General features: G+C 36.1%; 1 protein-coding gene across 2 annotated transcripts in view; it reads left to right on the top strand.

The window, feature by feature from the left end:
• Positions 1-18,500, top strand: part of SLC9A9 (solute carrier family 9 member A9) — a 582,632-nt gene that overhangs the window by 151,981 nt on the left and 412,151 nt on the right. For both annotated transcript variants that reach the window (XM_003826509.4, XM_055110591.2), the window contains one exon: positions 1,222-1,337. In XM_003826509.4, the coding sequence (XP_003826557.1) occupies positions 1,222-1,337 (116 nt within the window). The remainder of the gene's footprint in view (positions 1-1,221; positions 1,338-18,500) is intronic.

Genomic DNA, 18,500 nt, shown 5'->3' with positions numbered 1-18,500 from the left:
TGGTAAGTAAATGTTACCTACTATTTTGATCATTATTTTTAGCCTCAGTGACCTCATTGAGAATTTGCTATGTGCCAGACACCAAATATGTATTACCTCAGTTAATCCTTAAAACAATTCTGTGGGCTATTACTGTTATCCCTACCTCATGGATATTCAGGTTCAGAAAGTTTTAGTAATAACTTAAAATCATATAGATAGTAGATAGTAGAGCCTGGATTTAAATGCCGGTAGGTCTGAAATATTCTCTCATAGTGATACTTTTTTTTAACGGAATTTAAAATATCTGCATTCTTATTGACATTTTTAAATATCTGACTTTTAGCCTTTTTAGCTATGCCCAAAACCTGAGAACTAACTTTAAGTTCACGTGAGTGTTTAAACATCCATCTATTGGTTTGATGGTCTATAGTTTCTAAAGACTCTTACAGTTCTTAAATTACACTGTGATTCAGTTCACCCACCTCTCTATTTCCTCTACTAGGATCTTAGCAAAATAAATCAGTTAAATAATTAAATACCAATTAAAAGCTATAGGTTGGCAAATGATGACCAAAACAGACAATTTGCATGCCATGGTGTGGGCACAGTAAGGTTATGTAATCTTTCCTTGAAAGATCACAATGCAACTATTTCAGTATTCATTTTAAACAGTGAGCTGGAGTTACACATGCTCTAACCTAACAGGGATTCTCTACCCAGTGTGGAAGTGTCCTGACACCACTAGCAGCAGAGACTCATCTATTATAAAGTGACTGGTTGACTGAGTGCCCTGTGATTGGCCAATATCCTCCTCATCACAGTGATGGACTTGAAATTTGAACCCTTTTCAGACACCCCCAGCGACAAAACAAGGAAAACTGAAAAGCAATCCATTTACAGATGTCAGCACAGCTGCTGTGTTTTTGGATATGATTTGCTGTGCCACATTTGACAGATTGTTTTTTATATCTTTGAGATTTATCTTTTTTTCATTGGAATATACTATAAACTGTTGCATTACCTTTTACCAAGTGAATAAATTGTGATATTTGGTAAAATTGTCTTTCATAGCCAAGAGATTCCAGTGTACAGAGACCTAGCACGGCTGTCATTTGGCAGGGTGGTGGCAATTTGTGCATGATACGTATTCAGGAAAAACATTAGCATGTGGCTTATGATAGCATGGGTTTACACAGGGTTCATCTTGATGTTTGAAGGTCATGTTTTTCTCTTCAACAGGTTAATTATGTATGGTTTTGTGAAGGCTATGATACATGCTGGCCAGCTGAAAAATGGAGACTTTCATTTCACTGACTGTTTATTTTTTGGCTCACTGATGTCTGCTACAGATCCAGGTAATTGCTCAAATAATACATTTTCTTCTTTTAAGAATCAAACATTTAAATTGAATGTTTCTCCCCAAGACCATCACCTGCGTCTACATAATAATAATTTCTATTTTTCTTCACCTGCAGTTGACATATCTGTTAGTAATTACGAAAGAAAAGAAAAGGGGAATATTTTGATAGTGCTAAAGAAATTGGTTAGAAAGTAATTTCAGTAGTGGGAGAGATCTTTAAAGTCATTACAATTTATTTCTCTAGAATAAGCTTGTCCAACCAGTGGTCCATGGGCTGCATGCAGCCCAAGATGGCTTTGAATGCTGGCCAACACAAATTCATAAATTTTCTTAAAACATGATGAGATTTATGCACAGACCTTGCTATTTGCTCATCAGGTATCGTTAGTGTTAGTGTATTTTATGTGTGGCCCAAGAAAATTATTCTTCTTCCAATGTGATGCAGGGAACCCAAAAGATTGGACACCCCTGCTCTAGAACATGTAGCCATTTTGAGTTATCATCCTGAATTTCTCTCCAGTGAATATATCTTCTCTTTTTTTGAGAATGATGTATTAAATTAAGTGGTTTAAAGATATTTTTAAAAAATGTTTACTATGGTACTTTTCGGGCATATCAGACATAGGGAGAATAGTAAAAAGAATTGGCATATGCCCTTCAGCAATTATCAAATATGGGCAATCACCTTATTTATACCCCCTCCACACTCACTCTCTCATCATGACTGGATTATGTTAAAGCAAATTCTAGCAATCATATTATTTTCTTTGTAAATGTTTTGAAAAGTAAGTATTGCCATTGTAAGACCTGAAACAATCATTCTTTAATATTGTCCAAAATCCACTCATTGTTTTAATATTCCTAATTGTCTTATTGTCATTATTTGTTTGGATAGCAGTTTGTACAAATCAAGATCCAAACAAGGGCAGCATATTACAATGGATTGATATGATTATTGGACCTCTTTTTATCTAGAAGTTTCCCTTTTATTTTTTATTTTCTTGTCATTTATTTGTTTAAAAAAAGAGGTAATTTGTCTTGTGGTCGAATCGAATATAGCTCCTTAAAATATTCCTCAGTGCCCTGTATTTCTTATAAACTGATGGTTAGAGTCAGAGGTTTAATCAGATTCAGGTTCAACTTTTTTGGTATGATTACTTTAAAGGTGGTGCTGGGACCGTTCTATGTCATCACCTCCAGAGGCAAATAGTGATTGGTGACTCGGCTGTCAGCCTGATCCATCATATTATTGGATTGCTACTCTAGCAAAGACTACCAGAACACAACCTGTAGTTGAACAAGATGCTTTTATTACTCATTGCAATGAAAGTGAATACCATGGGGAATCATGTAATGTCTCAGTGGGTATTAGAAAGGACTTATTATAGGCCTTCGGTTTATGTTTGGTTATTTTAGTGAGGGTTTAAGGCATCAGGGCTTTGGTCTGGATTCGATGCTGTCAGGAAGTGGGAATAACTCCAAGACTGGGCATCTTAGTTAAGTCTTATTTAGAAGGAGGAAGGACTCAATTGAACCTAAAGCTACAATTGGTAAAGAAGCAGTGGTCACTCATAATAGCCAGGATAGGGGGATGTTTGTTTAGTTTTGTGGTTTGGACAATGTTCATCAACAATTACATAATAGTACTGTTTTTGTCTGGATCCATCATAGTCACAGAATAGCCTTGCCTGATGTCATTCTGTTAAGTTGTTTTTGTTCAACAGAAGAATGCCAAGGCCTAGCTAAGAGTATCAGGCCAGCTCTCGAATGTGGGTCTACTTTTCTCTTTCTTAGGAACATATAAGAATCTTTCTCAGCTGGGAGCGGTGGCTCACGCCTATAAACCCAACCCTATGGGAGGCCAAGTTGGGAGGATCACTTAAGCCAGGGAGGTCAAGACCAGCCTGGAAAACATGCGGAAACCCTGTTTCTCAAAAAAAAAAAAAATTAAAAATTAAAAAAATAGCCTGGTGTAATGGTGCACATCAGTAGTTCCAGCTATAGCTACTTGGGAGGCTGAGGTGGGAGGATCACTTCTCAGGCCAGCAGGATTGGCACCACATAGTGACTTGTTATAAATGTAAAATCTCAGGCTCAACCACAGACCTGGTATCAGATGCTAGAATTTAACAGTATCCTCAAGAGATTCATATGCACATTAAAGTTTGTGAAGCTTTACATTTTAGAGTTGCCCATTTTATCCAATGGCTTTAGTACCCATTGATGGTTTTTGCTTAAGCCAGTATTTATTAGGGGTTACAAACTAGTGGTATGCTAATCTAATCCTACCTTTTGCATTTATTAGCTGGTGGTACTCTCCTTAATGAAGTAGTTTTCCAGTTCAATTATTTCAGTACCCAATGGTATAATTTAAGCAACAAAAGCAGGGCAAATGATCCATTTTTTATCTTTATTTACTAATTTTCAAAATAATGTGTTGTGTAGCATCCTGCACATTTGACCAATGAGATGACCTTTTAAAAACATATCATTATGAGCACATGGATTTTTACATAGACGATATATTTCAATCTACTGTTGTCATTATATTTTTTTCATGATCAAAAGGTGCCATTTTTGACAAGTGGGAGCCTCTTCAACTTTCTCCTGTATCCTTTTATTGTAATGACAACAGTTTTTGATAGGTTTCTTGCTTTTGAGTAAGACTAGATGTTTCAACCTTATCTTGTGTATTTCTCGCACCCTACCTAGGAATTACCTTTCTTTCCGAAAGGCCTTGGCTTTTTCTAAGAGGGAAATTTAGTTAGAGACCATAATCTGGGCACTAAGGGATTGCATTGCTGCTGGATTGGTAATGGTTTTTAGATCTTTTTTTAAAAGGAGAAATTATATCACAAATTCATAATATTTTCAGTTAAAATTTAGTGTTATATGAACTTAACTGCCTTGAATTTTTATTTTCGTTTTTATTTTCTTCTGCCTACTCTTTTTCTTCCCACACATTAATATAATTTCCTACTTGCTTAAAACATATATTCTCAAAAGTATAATATATATAGTTACTAAAAATATGATAACTAAAAACTGCTTAAGATTTTATTGTGGTTATTTTTAACCTTGGATATATCCTACTAGTGATGTACAGTTAAAAATTATTCCCTTTTTAAAATCACTTGAAATAATTTCTCTGTGTGGTTTAGCCACAAGTCAATATATAATAATGTTCATTTGTTTTATTTTATTTTTAATTTTTAAAATTAGATTATATATAGGATTCTAAAAAGAAAATCACAGAACAAAATAAGAGAAATCTAGCTTCTCTCCCTGTCTCCTTTACCCTAAATTTCCAGTGATTTTGGTTGGTTTTCGGTTTACCCTTCTATTTTTAAATTTAAGCAAATACACAAACATGCACACATTCCACTATATGCTGCTATGCACATGGTTCTTCACCTTACTTTTATTTAATTAACAGTATTTTGGAGATCTCCTTATAACAACATATAAGAATCTTTCTCAGCTGGGAACAGTGGCCCACACCTATAATCCCAACCCTGTGGGAGGCCAAGGTGAGAGGATCACTTGAGCCCAGAAGTTCAAGACCAGCCTGGACAACATAGGGAAACCCTGTCTCTCCAAAAATAAAAAATAAAAAAACAGCCTAGCGTGGTGGTGCACACCAGTAGTTCCAGCTATAGCTAGGGAGGCTGAGGTGGGAGGATCACTTGAGCCCAGAAGGTTGAGGCTGCAGTGAACTGTGATCATGTCACTGCACTCCAGCCTGAGTGACAGAGCAAGACCCTGTCTCAAAATAAATAATAATAATCATCTTTCTAATTATCTTTAGTAGTCGAAGAGTACCCCATAGTTTATTCAATCAGTCTTCTATTGATAGAAATTTGGGTTCTTTCTTCTGCAATTATGTATGGTGTTGAAATTAATAGCTTTTCACATTTTGACAGTGTTTCTTTGGGAGACATTTCTGGAAAGAGATAATGGTAAATGTATTTGTAATTTTCCTAGATGCCAAACTCCCCTCCATAAAATGTGTATCAGTTTGCATTCATACCAGCAATGTATGACAATACTTGTTCTTCACAGTCTTGTCAATGCAGTAGACAATAAAAACTTGGGGGGTTTATCCATATGAAAGGTGAGGATTTATATATCCCTATAGCATGGCTTAGTACTTCTTTTATTATGAGTAAGATTGTATGTTTGTATTTTTGTATTTTATTATGAGTAAGATTCATGTAATTTATAATAAAAATTATATATATATTTTTTCTATTTATAAGATACCCTTTTCCAGTAGAGTCATTAGACTTTTACATTTCAATGTTTAGATGCCCTTAATATGTTAGGAATGTTAATCTTTTCTCTGTCATATAAGTTACAAACAGTTTTCCTGGTTTGTCATGTTTTATTTTGCTTATGGTATGAGAGGTTGATTGAAAGAACATGAAATGAAACTGAGTCTTAGGTTTGAAACCCATGGTGTAGATTGAAGATCAGAGCCCCAGAGTGGTATACAGGGATAGACTGCCCTATCCCCAGGGTTAGGAATGGCCTGGTCACTATGTCATTGCTAGAAGATTTCACTCTCACACAGCCCAAGGGAAATGCGGAAGTCCCTTGGCAGCCACTGGAAGCATGGACTCAAGAGTATAAATTTTCAGCCTATCTAGCTAGTTAAGGTTGTTCTCTTCTGCCATACGTAGATATTCTGGCTTTCAGGGTCAGGCCTCACTTTGCATCACCTTTGCACAAATCTTCAAGTTCAGAAGCACTGCAACCAGCATTCCCTGGTCCCAACACTGAAGGCTGAGTTTGTTGCCTTCTACTGAGTGACTCAGCTAGCTCTAAACACAACTGAGTTGTAGTCAAGTGCTGCTCCTTCCGTGGCAGGTGATGCCCCTGAAATTATGTTTAGATAACACAGGAAAACCAATTAAAACGGAAAAAAAAAATCCAGACTGGGCAAAATGGCTCATGACTGTAATTCCAACACTCTGGGAGGCCGAGGCAGGAGGATTGCTTGAGGCCAAGAGTTCTAGATCAGCCTGAACAACATAGCAAAACCCCATCTCAAAAGAAAGAGAGAGAGAGAGAAGAAAGAAAGGAAAAGAGAGAGAAAGAAAAAGAAATAAAGAAGGGAGGGAGGGAAGAAGGAAGGAAGGAAGGAAGGAAGGAAGGAGGCAAAGAGGGAAAAGAGAGAGGAAGGGAGAGAGGGAGGAGGGAAGGAAGAGAGGGAGGGAGGGATCCAACTTGGTAAGATGGTTACTTATCTGCATCGTATCAAACACCTGAGTGGACTGAAGTTTTTAAAATACAATATTGGCTCATAACCATAAAGAGCATCCTGGGGCCCAAGTCTACTTTCCAAGTTTGGCATGGACCAGCTGTGCAACTTTGGGCAGCCACTTTGATTTTATACATTATTGGAAGTAGAAGATAGTATTTCTCATTGCTTCCAACTTCTTTTTTTTTTAACAGACAAAACTGACTCTTCATCTGTAAAATAAAAAGTTTTAACTAAAGGTCTAATATCCTTCTAGATCTAACATTCCGTGATTTTTATTCCTGTGAGACTGGTTTTTATTTTAAAACAATCTTTTATTTTAGGGAAAATAAAAGTCAACCCGAAGCCTGCTAACTATATTCTGAGGTTCCAACCTCAAATCAACAAATGCTAAAGATATCTCATAAGGTAGAAACCCACACATGAATAGGAACCCTTAAATTCTCTTCTTTTACTGGGAACTAATTGTTATATTAAAACATGCCGAACCCACTCTCTGCTAAATTGGTGCAATTTAAGATCTTCAACAACCTTAAAACACCTAGTTAATCTTACCCCACAATTATTCATTTATTGCCTAAATTATTGTGACTCACTAATTTACGAGAGGAAACCTATGCTCTGCAGGTCTGACATTTCTTGGCCATTTAAAAATTAATTCTTTCCCATTTAGCCTTAGCTAAATATTAGCTAGGTGTTATTATTTCCTTCATATTCATCTTTTATGGATACACATTTAATCTTAAATCTAATTCTTCTGCACATTTCAGACTCTCAGCCAATTTTCGATTTAGCTCCATTTGGGATTATTTGACTATAATTTGATTCATTTTATCTCCTCCTTTCCTTACTGATGAAGATCTTGCTGATGATGGAAAGGTCATCATCAGCACTTAACAAGTGGACAGTGAAAGGCAGAACAACCAAAGAGACAGTATATGGAAAATGGCAGGACAGGGAAAGAAAGAAATACGCAGAGGGCTCAATGAATGAGCCAGCTCTTCTGGTGTGTGCAAAAAACAGAGACTAGGAGGATGGGGAATGGGAGAGGAAAGATAAACAAAACTTAAGAGAGCAAAAGCCCAAACAGCTGGAAATAGATGACTTGTTTAACAGCTCTCATTTTGCGATTAGCCAAAGCTTGTCAAGGAGCTGTCCAGCCTCATACTATCCTCTTGTCTTTTTCATTGCTGTCTTGGGGTCTCATTTGGTAAATTTGACTATCCAAGATAACAATTTTGATTAACAAGTTGGAAATGTCCTTTCATATCAGGTAGGTGGATAAAGAGGGGAGTCCTTAAGGTGTGTAAAGATATGTGGAGATACAAGCATACCCGTGAGCCTTGAACATACCAGTTTTGTGGCTGCTTTGGTGTATTTTCGCTTGTTGCTCCCTCCCTACCTTCTTCAGGTCTATGCTCAACTGTCACCTCAGTGAGAGCCTTTCTTGCTCACCCTATTAAATACTGCACCCCCTTGCCCAGACACCCCTAATCACAGAGCTTTCTATCCCCTGTCCATGCCTTACTTTCCTCCACATCACTAATTACTAATCACTATTGATCAATTTATTTAGTTCTTTATTTACCTATTTATTTACTTCTTTGTCTTCTGTGTGGGAGATTTTTTTCTATTTTTCTGGATTTTTTTCCTCTTTTCAGTCTTACAGTTCTGATATCTAGAACAGCGAGCTTTTAATAAATACCTGTTAAATCAGTGAATTAATACAACTTGAGGAAGAAACTGCTAGGGCAAAGTGTGGAGTGTGGAAGGGTATCTCTTTTCAATTATGAAATGTGAAGCAGTTGAGTATCCCAGGTCACCCTCGCGGATGAGGTGTCTCATGGCCCCTGGAAGGGCAGTCTCCCAAGGTGAGGGTAGACTTCCAGCACATAGCTGCATTTCTAGCACATAGCTGGACTTCTAGTACATAGCTGAGTGGCTTTATCAGTTTCTGTCCACCAAAGATATATTTAACTAAAACAAAGATATGTGCCTTTCCTCTTGTCCAACCATGTAGCAAATATTTCTTTCTTCTGTTTATCTGGTGGTCAGTGGCTGAACATTTTCCAGAGCATTTCAAGCTATGGTTTGTGGACTTGCAAGAAGCAGTTTTAATCGTGTGTTTTTTCTAAGTTGGAAGATGTTCAAAATAGTAGCTTCTTTTAGGAAAAGGAAGAACTCAGCACATTGCATCAAGTATTAAATAATCACCCAGAAGATGCCAGAAACTCATCTTGGTATTTACGGAACTGACATTTCCTCCAAGGTCTTCAGGAAGCCACTCATTCAAGTACATGTGTTCTGTGCATTTTCTCGCTTCATCAATTTCCCTGTTTCCTATTTGGATTAGAGTGTCTTCATTTTACATGATGCAGCTGCATTGAGACTCAAATACAGCTGCACTATTTTGAACTCCAGAAGTATTAATCCAGTATTCAAAACTAGAAAATAATTATTAATTCAGAGACTTGTCCAATTTTCCTCCTAGAGAATTAATCCAGGGTGTCTTGATTTAGGTAACATTAGATAGGGCACATTCTAGAGTTGCTGTATCTGACATGATACTTACGAGATACATGTTGCTACTGAACCCTAGAAATGTGACTAGTCCAGATTGATATGGGCTGCAAGTATAAATACACCCTAGATTTCCAAGACATCATTTGAAAAAAGTGAAACATCTCATTAATAATTTTATACAGTATTAATTACATGTTGAAATAATATTCACTTAATATCAAGTTAAATAAAATATCCTATAAAATTAATTTTACTTGTTTTCTTTTTACCTTTTTAAGAAGACTACTAGAATATTTAAAATTACATATGTGGCTTGAGTTATATTTTTATTGGACAGCACTGCTATAAAGATATATGGAAATGAAACTGTTGGAAACCAAAACCATGACCCTTAATAGAAATACTGTAATAATTTAAAATTGAGTATTAAATACAAATACAGTATTAAGTACAGATACAATGCACCACATAGATTATACCATTTGGTAAAATATAGGTGATTTATTTTTATGAGATTGAATTAATATGTCTGAGATTTGCTTTCTAAAATCTCTCCTCGCAGTCTCATTTTTCTGCTTTGATGCATAATAACCTATAAACTACTTTATCCCCAAGCTTCAGAAATAAAAGAGGGTAAATATCTGTATGATTCAAATATCGTATATGTGCCATTTAAACCACAAATACTGTAGCCTCTGACTTGGGGACAGTGGATTAAATAAACTCCTGCCCAAATGTCTCAATTGTATTCTTTTTGTAAGAATATAAATAAGTTCTTAAGCCTGACAATCTCAGCATTGTTTTTGAAACACCCATTACTGTTTTCTCTTATGTAACATGTCACAGGTTCAAGAAACTTGGTATTTATATTACATTAGCATGGTTTCAAAGTGTGTTGACACATTTAATGTTCCTAAATTGGGTAGACTCAATATGAAAAGTAAATACTTATCTAAAATGAGTAAATGGAGACAACCTGCATAGCCAGCTGGAAAATACAGTCCATAATTTTTTTCATCAAGTTTAGATTTTAAAAATCTATTTGATGTAAATTATTAGTTCAGTTCTCTCACCAAACAAGGCAAAATACACAAGTGCTTAATAGGATCTATTTCTTTATCTGTATCATCATCAACACTAGATAATATTTAATGACTAGATCATCACAGATGCTTCACAATATAAAAGGCCCATTGAGTTCTGCACAGTACATAATAAATACTTATCAAATAAATAGAGCAGTCATTGAATATTAAGAACACTGTTCATGGTGTAGGACAGTCATGTTTAAATCTTCATTTTATCTGACTCACTTGGCCTCAGTTACTCCAAATATAAAATGGGACTATAAGGTTTATTTTAAAGGTTCTTGATAAGGATTAAATAAGATAATATGTCTTATTTTTATTGTTATGTTGTCATCATTATTTTTATGCTGCACTAAGATGGGGCTGCTATTTTTCCATCAGTATAATACAGTGAGACATGTACATTTTTGCTTGTTTTCATGATAATAATGAATTTCCATGATTCTTCCTACCTGATTAGTTCTCCCATGACCAACTATATTCATCTGTGAGTTGCCTGGTTAAAGTTGGGAGTATAATATATGTAATGTGATAATTTTGCTTTGAATAAAACACAAATATACTTTGACATCTATTCTTATAGATGAGAGGTCATAATTTTTAAAAGCAAATCTCAGACATTGTCATTTTACCTCTATGTACTTCGGTACGCATCTCTAAGACTAAGGACATGGTTCTTACATGTCATGAAGGCACTATCCAACCTGAAAATTGTTCCATAATCCACTGGTATCATCTAATAACCAATCCACACTGACATTTTCCTGATTTTTGCCCTTTGCCTTTGATAACTCAAACAGGTTTCACAAGTGATATTTAGTTGTCTCTTCTCTGCATTCTCCTTTAATCTACAGCAGTGCTCCCTCCTACCTTTTTTAAAAATGCTATTATTGAGAAAATTGAGTCAGTTCTACAAGATGTACCACATTCTGGATTTGTCACTTCCCAGAGTATCATTTAATTGTTCCTACATCCTCATATTTCTGTAAGTGAAAGTTAGCTTCAGAGAGTCCTGATTACTTAGATTCAAATTCCTCAGTTTTTGCAAGAATGTTCAATAGGCGATGCTTGATCGATCACGTTGCATCATATTAGAAGTCACACAATCACTTTTAGTTTAAGCTGCTACTTATTTCATCTAAATGGAATGTATAGCTCTTATCTCGACCCTTGGTCAAATAATGCACCCATAAATAAACTACCCTTTTTAAACATATAATTTTAAACATAACCACAATTCCATCATCACACCTAAAACATTAATAGTAAATTTCATGGTAGGCAAAATAATGGCCCTCCAAAGATGCCCATACCTTAATCTTCAGAACCTGTGAATATATTACCTTAAATAGCAAAAAGGGATTTACAAGATTAATTAAATTAAGGACCTTGAAATGTGGAGATTACCCTGGATTATCTGAATGGGCCCAGTTTAATCACATGGGTCTCTGAAAGTTGTAGAACTTTTCCTGGCTGCAATCAGAGGAAGATGTGACTATAAAAGAAAAGGGCAGAAAGATATAATGTTGCTGACTTTGAAGATGGAGGAAGGGGGCTATGAGCCCAGAAATTTGGGTGGCCTCTGGAAGTTGGAAAGGGCAAAGAAACTGATTATCCTCTTGTGCCTACAGAAAGAAATGCAGCTCTGCTACCCTAATTTGACATAACTGAGACATGTGTTGAACTTCTAATATACAGAAATATAAGATAATAAATTTGCATTATTTTAAGCCACTAAGTTTGTGATAATTTATTACAACAAAAATGACAAACTAATATAATGTTAAATATTATAAAATATATAGTTTAGTTAAAATTTCTCAACTTATACAAATTTTTATAGCTGCTTTCATTGATCCAGACAATGTATGCACAATGCTTTTAGATATAAAATGAATGATTTAAAATAATAAAATTGTAGGATACTTTTGTGGAAAGAGCTACTTCCTTTAATTTACCACCCTCGTTTTATAAAAGAGCAAACTAAGGTTTAGAGGTGAGTGACTTGGCCCTTGGAGAGTCATTTCAAAACTTAACATTACAATCACTTTAAAAAAATTCATGAAGGTCAGCAGTGGATTCTGGGAAAGTAGTGACCTTAACTTGGCTTTCTTGCCCTTTATTACTGTAATTTATCTGATTTTCCTAAGGCAAAGAGGAGTTGGTTCCTATATGCAACTGAGTGCTGGTGGAGCCTTGAGCTTTATGCAAACCCTACAGAAATAACAGATAGTGAGCTTTCTCTACAATGAGTAGCATGAGCCTCTAGATACCAGTTTCAAAGAAGTCTTTAGATGGAGACTGGAAAGCTATGAATCCTGAAAACTGGTTTGGGTTGTGGAAATCTGTGGACGTTGGTGGTAGGAAGGTGGTAGTAGTTGACATTAGCCTGCATGAGTGAATTTGATTCTTTGCTTACTGGGTAAGGGACCTATCTCCTCCAGGTACCTGAAGGGTAGCCCACCTGCTTCTCCATCACTGGCCTATCTTCTGCCACTCAGAGGATTGCTATCACAGAAGGTAGTCCAACAAACAGTCTTAAACTCCAAAAAGCTGACAAAGAAAGATAAAAGCACATCAAGACTTTTCAGCAGCCTGAGAGAGGAAGACTGGTCAGAATAAACAGAGCACACACCCAGGAAATACATTCCTGAAATAGAATATAATTTGAACAACCTTATAAGAAATCTTATAAAAAGAACTCAGCAACGTTAGTTGCACATGGTCAGAAATTCTGTTCAACAATATATTCCCAATGCCTAGAATATAAGCTGTCTCAGAGGAGACTATCAGTAAATATTTGTCAGATAAATAAATCCATCAAAAGAATAATAATGCTAGTTAGGCAGAATATACCATGAAAGTGAGAGTGGTACAATATCATGAAACCCATTAACATAATCTGTTACATCAATACATTATAAGAGAATAAAATATATAATCATATCAGTGAGGAAAAGACATTTAATAATATGCAGCAGCGTTACTAATAAAAATTCTAAGTAAAAAAAAACTGTTTAAATATAATTCAAAGTATTTACCAAAATCTAATACCAAATATTATTCTAAATGAAAACTTGAAACTGGATAATTCAAGAAGGTTTTATTTATAGAGGACTTGTTGCAAAGTTTATTTGTAGAAGAACTACAAAGAATAGTGCAGGCATCTGGAGCTTGGGAGTAGCCAAACAGTTATCACTCTTAGGTTCAAAGCAACAAGAGGAGAGAGTGGTCATTAGAATTCAATGGGAGAAAGCTTGTGGAATATGTCACCTGGTGGAGAGCGATAACCTTCTGTTCAGGGACACTTTTAGTTCAAGGTAGCATTTCAGGGGGAAAATGTCAGGGAATAAATACCTAAGTCTTCCTTTCTGCCCCTCCTCTGATATCTTCTGGGGCTTCTCATTGGCCAAATCCAATGAGAAGCCAGAGGGCATGGGAACTTATTGATGTAGTTCACGTGGTCAGTGTCTCAAAGCAGAGAATGTGTAAAGGGAAAAATAGAAGATACTGGCATAGAAGTTCTAGCAAATTCGGTAAGAAAATGAAAGAAAATAAAACATCACATAAAAGTAGAAATTAGGAAATAAAGCTGCCATTTTTGTTGATGTTACTCTATTCTAAAAAACTATTAGAATTAAAAACGAAATTTTGTGAGGTGCCCGAGTATAAGATAAATATACAAAATCCAATAGCATTTAAAAAATTTAGCAGCAAGTTTCTAGAAATAAAATTCAATATCTATAAAACTTACAACTATTTGATACTAATTTTAATAAAGAATAAAGGTATAATATTTTAAGGGATATAAAATGTAAAACAAGATATGAACAAATGAAAAGTCATGCTCTAGAATGGGAAGATTTAATTATGGACATACTTTATCTTTTTCTTCCTCCTAGATTTTTTTCATGGAGTACTTTTTAAACAATGAAAAACTTTAGCAAACTATATAATCCCTGTTACTTGTCATAAACCTTCCAGCAGTTTCTAAATTTTTCATTCTATTTGAATACATCATTCAAAAATGTTTTTAATGTCAGTTTATGTGTGACATTCTTTCTAAAGCCTTGTATGCCTGAAAAATCTTAATTATACCCTCATATTCAATAGCAATTTGTTTAGACATAAAAGTACAGATTCAAAGTTATTTTCTTTTCTTTCTTTCAAATATTTATTTCTCTTCATTTTTATTTCAATCTAGTGGTACTCATATTATCTATATGTTGCACCTCTATTTTTATCTCTCATGTCTCTTAACATTTTAAAATTGTACTTTTATCTCTTCAATCTGTCTTGCTTCCTGCTGGAGGAGTTCCTCAATCAGGTTTCCCATTATCTAAATTGTTTCTTCAGTTGTATCCATTATCCTATTTATTCCATCTATTATAATTTTTTTCTAACTGCTATGTTTTTCATACCTGATATTTCCTTTTATTTAATTTTCTTGTCTCTTTAAGTGTATTTAGTATACTTATTGAAAATGTTTTATATATCTATTCTAATACTTCTGTTTTTTGTTTGTTGATTTTCTCTAAGTTGTTATAACCCTCAGGTGTCTAGTTATTTTTCACTTTTGCTCATGTTCCTTTAGGAGTATCAACTATTGAATTGGCAATACATATTGGAGAAGGGCCTCAAAACTACAGTTATCATTTTCATTTGCTGTCATCCCACTAACCCAGTGTAGTGATGTTAAGCCTTAGAACACATTAACTGTGGAGACATTTTTTGCTTGTTACAGCTGGGGGAATGTACTACTGGCATTGGACAGGTAGAGGGCAGGGATGCTGCTAAACTTTGAAAACGCACTAGACAGCCCCCAACTGTAGGTAATTGTCTGGTCTAAAATGTCAATAGTGCCAAGGTTGAGAAACCCTGCCTAGCCAACTTCTCAGGTTGGGGTTTAGGCCCTAAGGGAGAAACAACATTGATAATCCATTAGCCTAGGATTTGTAGGGAAAGAGAATGCCTAAGGCTGCTCAGTCTCTACCTGTTCTTATCAACTCCTTACCTCACAAAACCTTTTGCACTGATCCTGACATTTCCCCCATGAACACCTGCCCCAGTGTTTAGCCAGTTGTGCATGCTTTGTGTGGCAAGGAGCTAAGCAATGATTACTCCATGGAAATGCAAGTAAGCCAAATGGCAGAGCTTAAACAGTTTTTGTTTGTTTGTTTTCCTAATTTGCTTTTTTTTACTGCTGTGTGTAGCCGCCCATTGCCAGATTTGCTGCACTCTTCCCACCCCCCTCACCGCTTTCCCACACACATCAATCCAAAACAGTGCTCCTTCTCCCTGGAGATTTCTCATGGCTTTTGTTGTTATTAGTTTCAATTCCACTTTTCTCTATATACTTTCTTCATCATTGACTTTGTGGAGGAAGGCAGTAGCCGATGCTATTATAGTTCACCATCTTGGTGATGAGAAGAAAGCTTTCATGAAAATTCTACTTTCCTCCAATTCATACAAAAATTTAAGGTAATTTCAATGAAAACTTACCACTTTAAACATTGAAACTGGATAAAATTATCTTAAAGCTTATAAAGTGGAATAAAACCATGAGGTAACCTACCTAATCAGATGTAAGAATATACTACAATGCCATTATAATCAAATCAGTGTGGTATTGGCCTAGGAAGCACAAGACCAGTAAAAAATAATAGATGATCCAGACACAGATTTCAGTGAAAAATGATAATCTGACAGAAGTGGTCTTTCAATTCAATGGGGAAATGGTTTATTTAACAAATGGTACTAGCACAATTCACTGGCTATCCATTTAGATTATAAAATTGAACACATATAACCATTTACAAAAATATATTTAGAAGAATTAAAATGTAAATAATGAAATTTTAAAAAACTACTGCAAGAAAATCTATAAATCTATATCTATAGATTAAGGATATAGAGACTCTTCTTAACAAAGAATGGAAAACCAGAATCCATAAATATAGATATATTTGAATATATAAAAAGAGAATACATTTAAGTGGAAAAGACACCATAAACAGTCAATAGATAGGCAACACACTGGGGAAAAATTATTAAAATACGAAGGACAGAATATTACTATTTTTAATACACAAAGAACACTTTAAAATGACAATCTGGAAATAAGTAACGGAAACACTGACAAAGACTATGAAGAGGCAGGCTGGGCGCGGTGGCTCATGCCTGTAATCCCAGCACTTTGGGAGGCTGAGGCGGGTGGATCACGAGGTCAGGAGATCCAGACCATCCTGGCTAACACGGTGAAACCCCGTCTCTACTAAAAATACAAAACATTAGCTGGGCATGGTGGCAGGCGTCTGTAGTCCCAGCTACTCGGGAGGCTGAGGCATGAGAATGACATGAACCCGGGGGGCAGAGCTTGCAGTGAGCCGAGATTGTGCCACTGCACTCCAGCCTGGGCGACAGAGCGAGACTCCGTCTCAAAAAAAAAAAAAAAAAAAAAAGACTCTGAAGAGGCAATTCATAGACACACAAATCCACTTGTTCCACAAATGTGAAAAGTTATTCAAACTTCCAAGAAGTCATGGAAATGTAAATTAAAGTAACAGCGTATCATTTTACCCCTAGCAGTTTGGCAACAATTGTAATACCAAGTAACAGTCATTGCTGGCAGGGATGCAGGAAAGAGTGGACTTTTACACATTTCTAGAGAACATTTAAATCATTAACAGACTTCTGGAAAGCAATTTGGCAAAGCTATTATACCTTAAAATATACAGCCCCTTTTGACCCAGCAATCTGACTCCTGGGAGGCTATCTCACACAAGTAAAACCACCAGTTCTTAAGGATATATGAACAAGAATGTGTACTGCAACATTTTTAAGATGATAGATTGTAGGACATCTACACAATATTGTATATCTATTAAAAAAATAAATTAGTGCCCTTCCAGTTAACTTGAGAGTTTTCCAGCAGGCATTGTTGACTATTAAAGTAAAATGCAAAAATGTATATAAAAATATGATTCACATTTTTAAAAGCAGTGGTCACCCCTATAAATTTATGTATTGATAACCCCCATGCGTATCTGTGTGTAACTTTTATATTGAAAAGTGGGACTTGTGAGGTATAGCCACAGAAAGTGCTTTTTTTTCTTCCAGTCTCCCCTTAAAATATTGTGTGGGACTACTACTTTCCGACTTGCTGGATAAAAATATTTGGTTTGTGAGTTGTAATCACAGACTCAACTCAGCAATGAACATGAGCAGTCCCATGTAATAATGGCAAAGCGAGAGTCAAACAGTAATCTGCTGTGTCCCCAAACTCCATGTGTGTCATCTTAAGCTGTCTGATGGTCTAGGGAAGTCTCTTTTTACAGGCTTGAGATGTGCAAACAACCCTCCCCATGTGGGAGTTCAGATTTACAACTCACAAGTAGTAAAAGAACTCCCTTCACAGATCTTAACCTCTAGTCTAGGATCTTTCACATTCTTAAATGGCAGAGAGGTTCAATGGAGTCATGTAACTGTTTTTCAGACACGTGATGGGTTTGTTTTGTTTTGTTTGTTTGTTTGTTTGAGAAGGAGTCTCACTCTGTCCCCAGGCTGGAGTGCAGTGGCGTGATCTTGGCTCACTGCAACTTCTGCCTCCTGGGTTCAAGCGATTCTCCTGCCTCAGCCTCCCGAGTAGCTGTAACTACAGACACACGCCGCCACGCCCAGCTAATTTTTGTATTTTTAGTAGGGACAGGGTTTCACCATGTTGAGCAGGATGGTGTCGCTCTCCTGACCTCATGATCCACCCTCCTCAGCCTCCCAAATTGCTGGGATTACAGGCATGAGCCACCACACCCAGCTGCTTTTAAGATTGTACATCTCACTACATAACATGTGTTTTTGTTTGTTTTGTTTGTTTGTTTGTTTTTGCTTTGTTTCTCATTTTAAACATCTAATTTAACATTGTTACAAGTGTGTGTGTAATTGTTATAATGAGAATTTTAGTATAAAGAGAAATTGGTAGGACATATACTAGGTCAGGTGTCCCCAGCCTCCCGGGCCACAGACGGGTACAGGTCTGTGGCTTGTTAGGAACCAAGCTGCACAGCAGGAGGTGAGTGGCAGGCCAGCCAGCATTACCACCTGGGCTTTACCCCCTGTCAGATCAGCGGCAGCATTAGATTGTCATAGAAGTGTGAACCCTATTGTGAACTGCGCATGCGAGGGATCTAGGTTGTGTGCTCCTCATGAGAATCTAATGCCTGATGAGCTGAGGTGAAAGTTTCATTCCGAAACCATCCCCACCTCGCCCTCCTCCCCATCCCCCACG

The sequence above is a fragment of the Pan paniscus genome, chromosome 2 (genome assembly GCF_029289425.2).
Source record: "Pan paniscus chromosome 2, NHGRI_mPanPan1-v2.0_pri, whole genome shotgun sequence".
NCBI lineage: Eukaryota > Metazoa > Chordata > Mammalia > Primates > Hominidae > Pan > Pan paniscus.
This window is presented reverse-complemented; position numbering and strand designations above follow the sequence as displayed.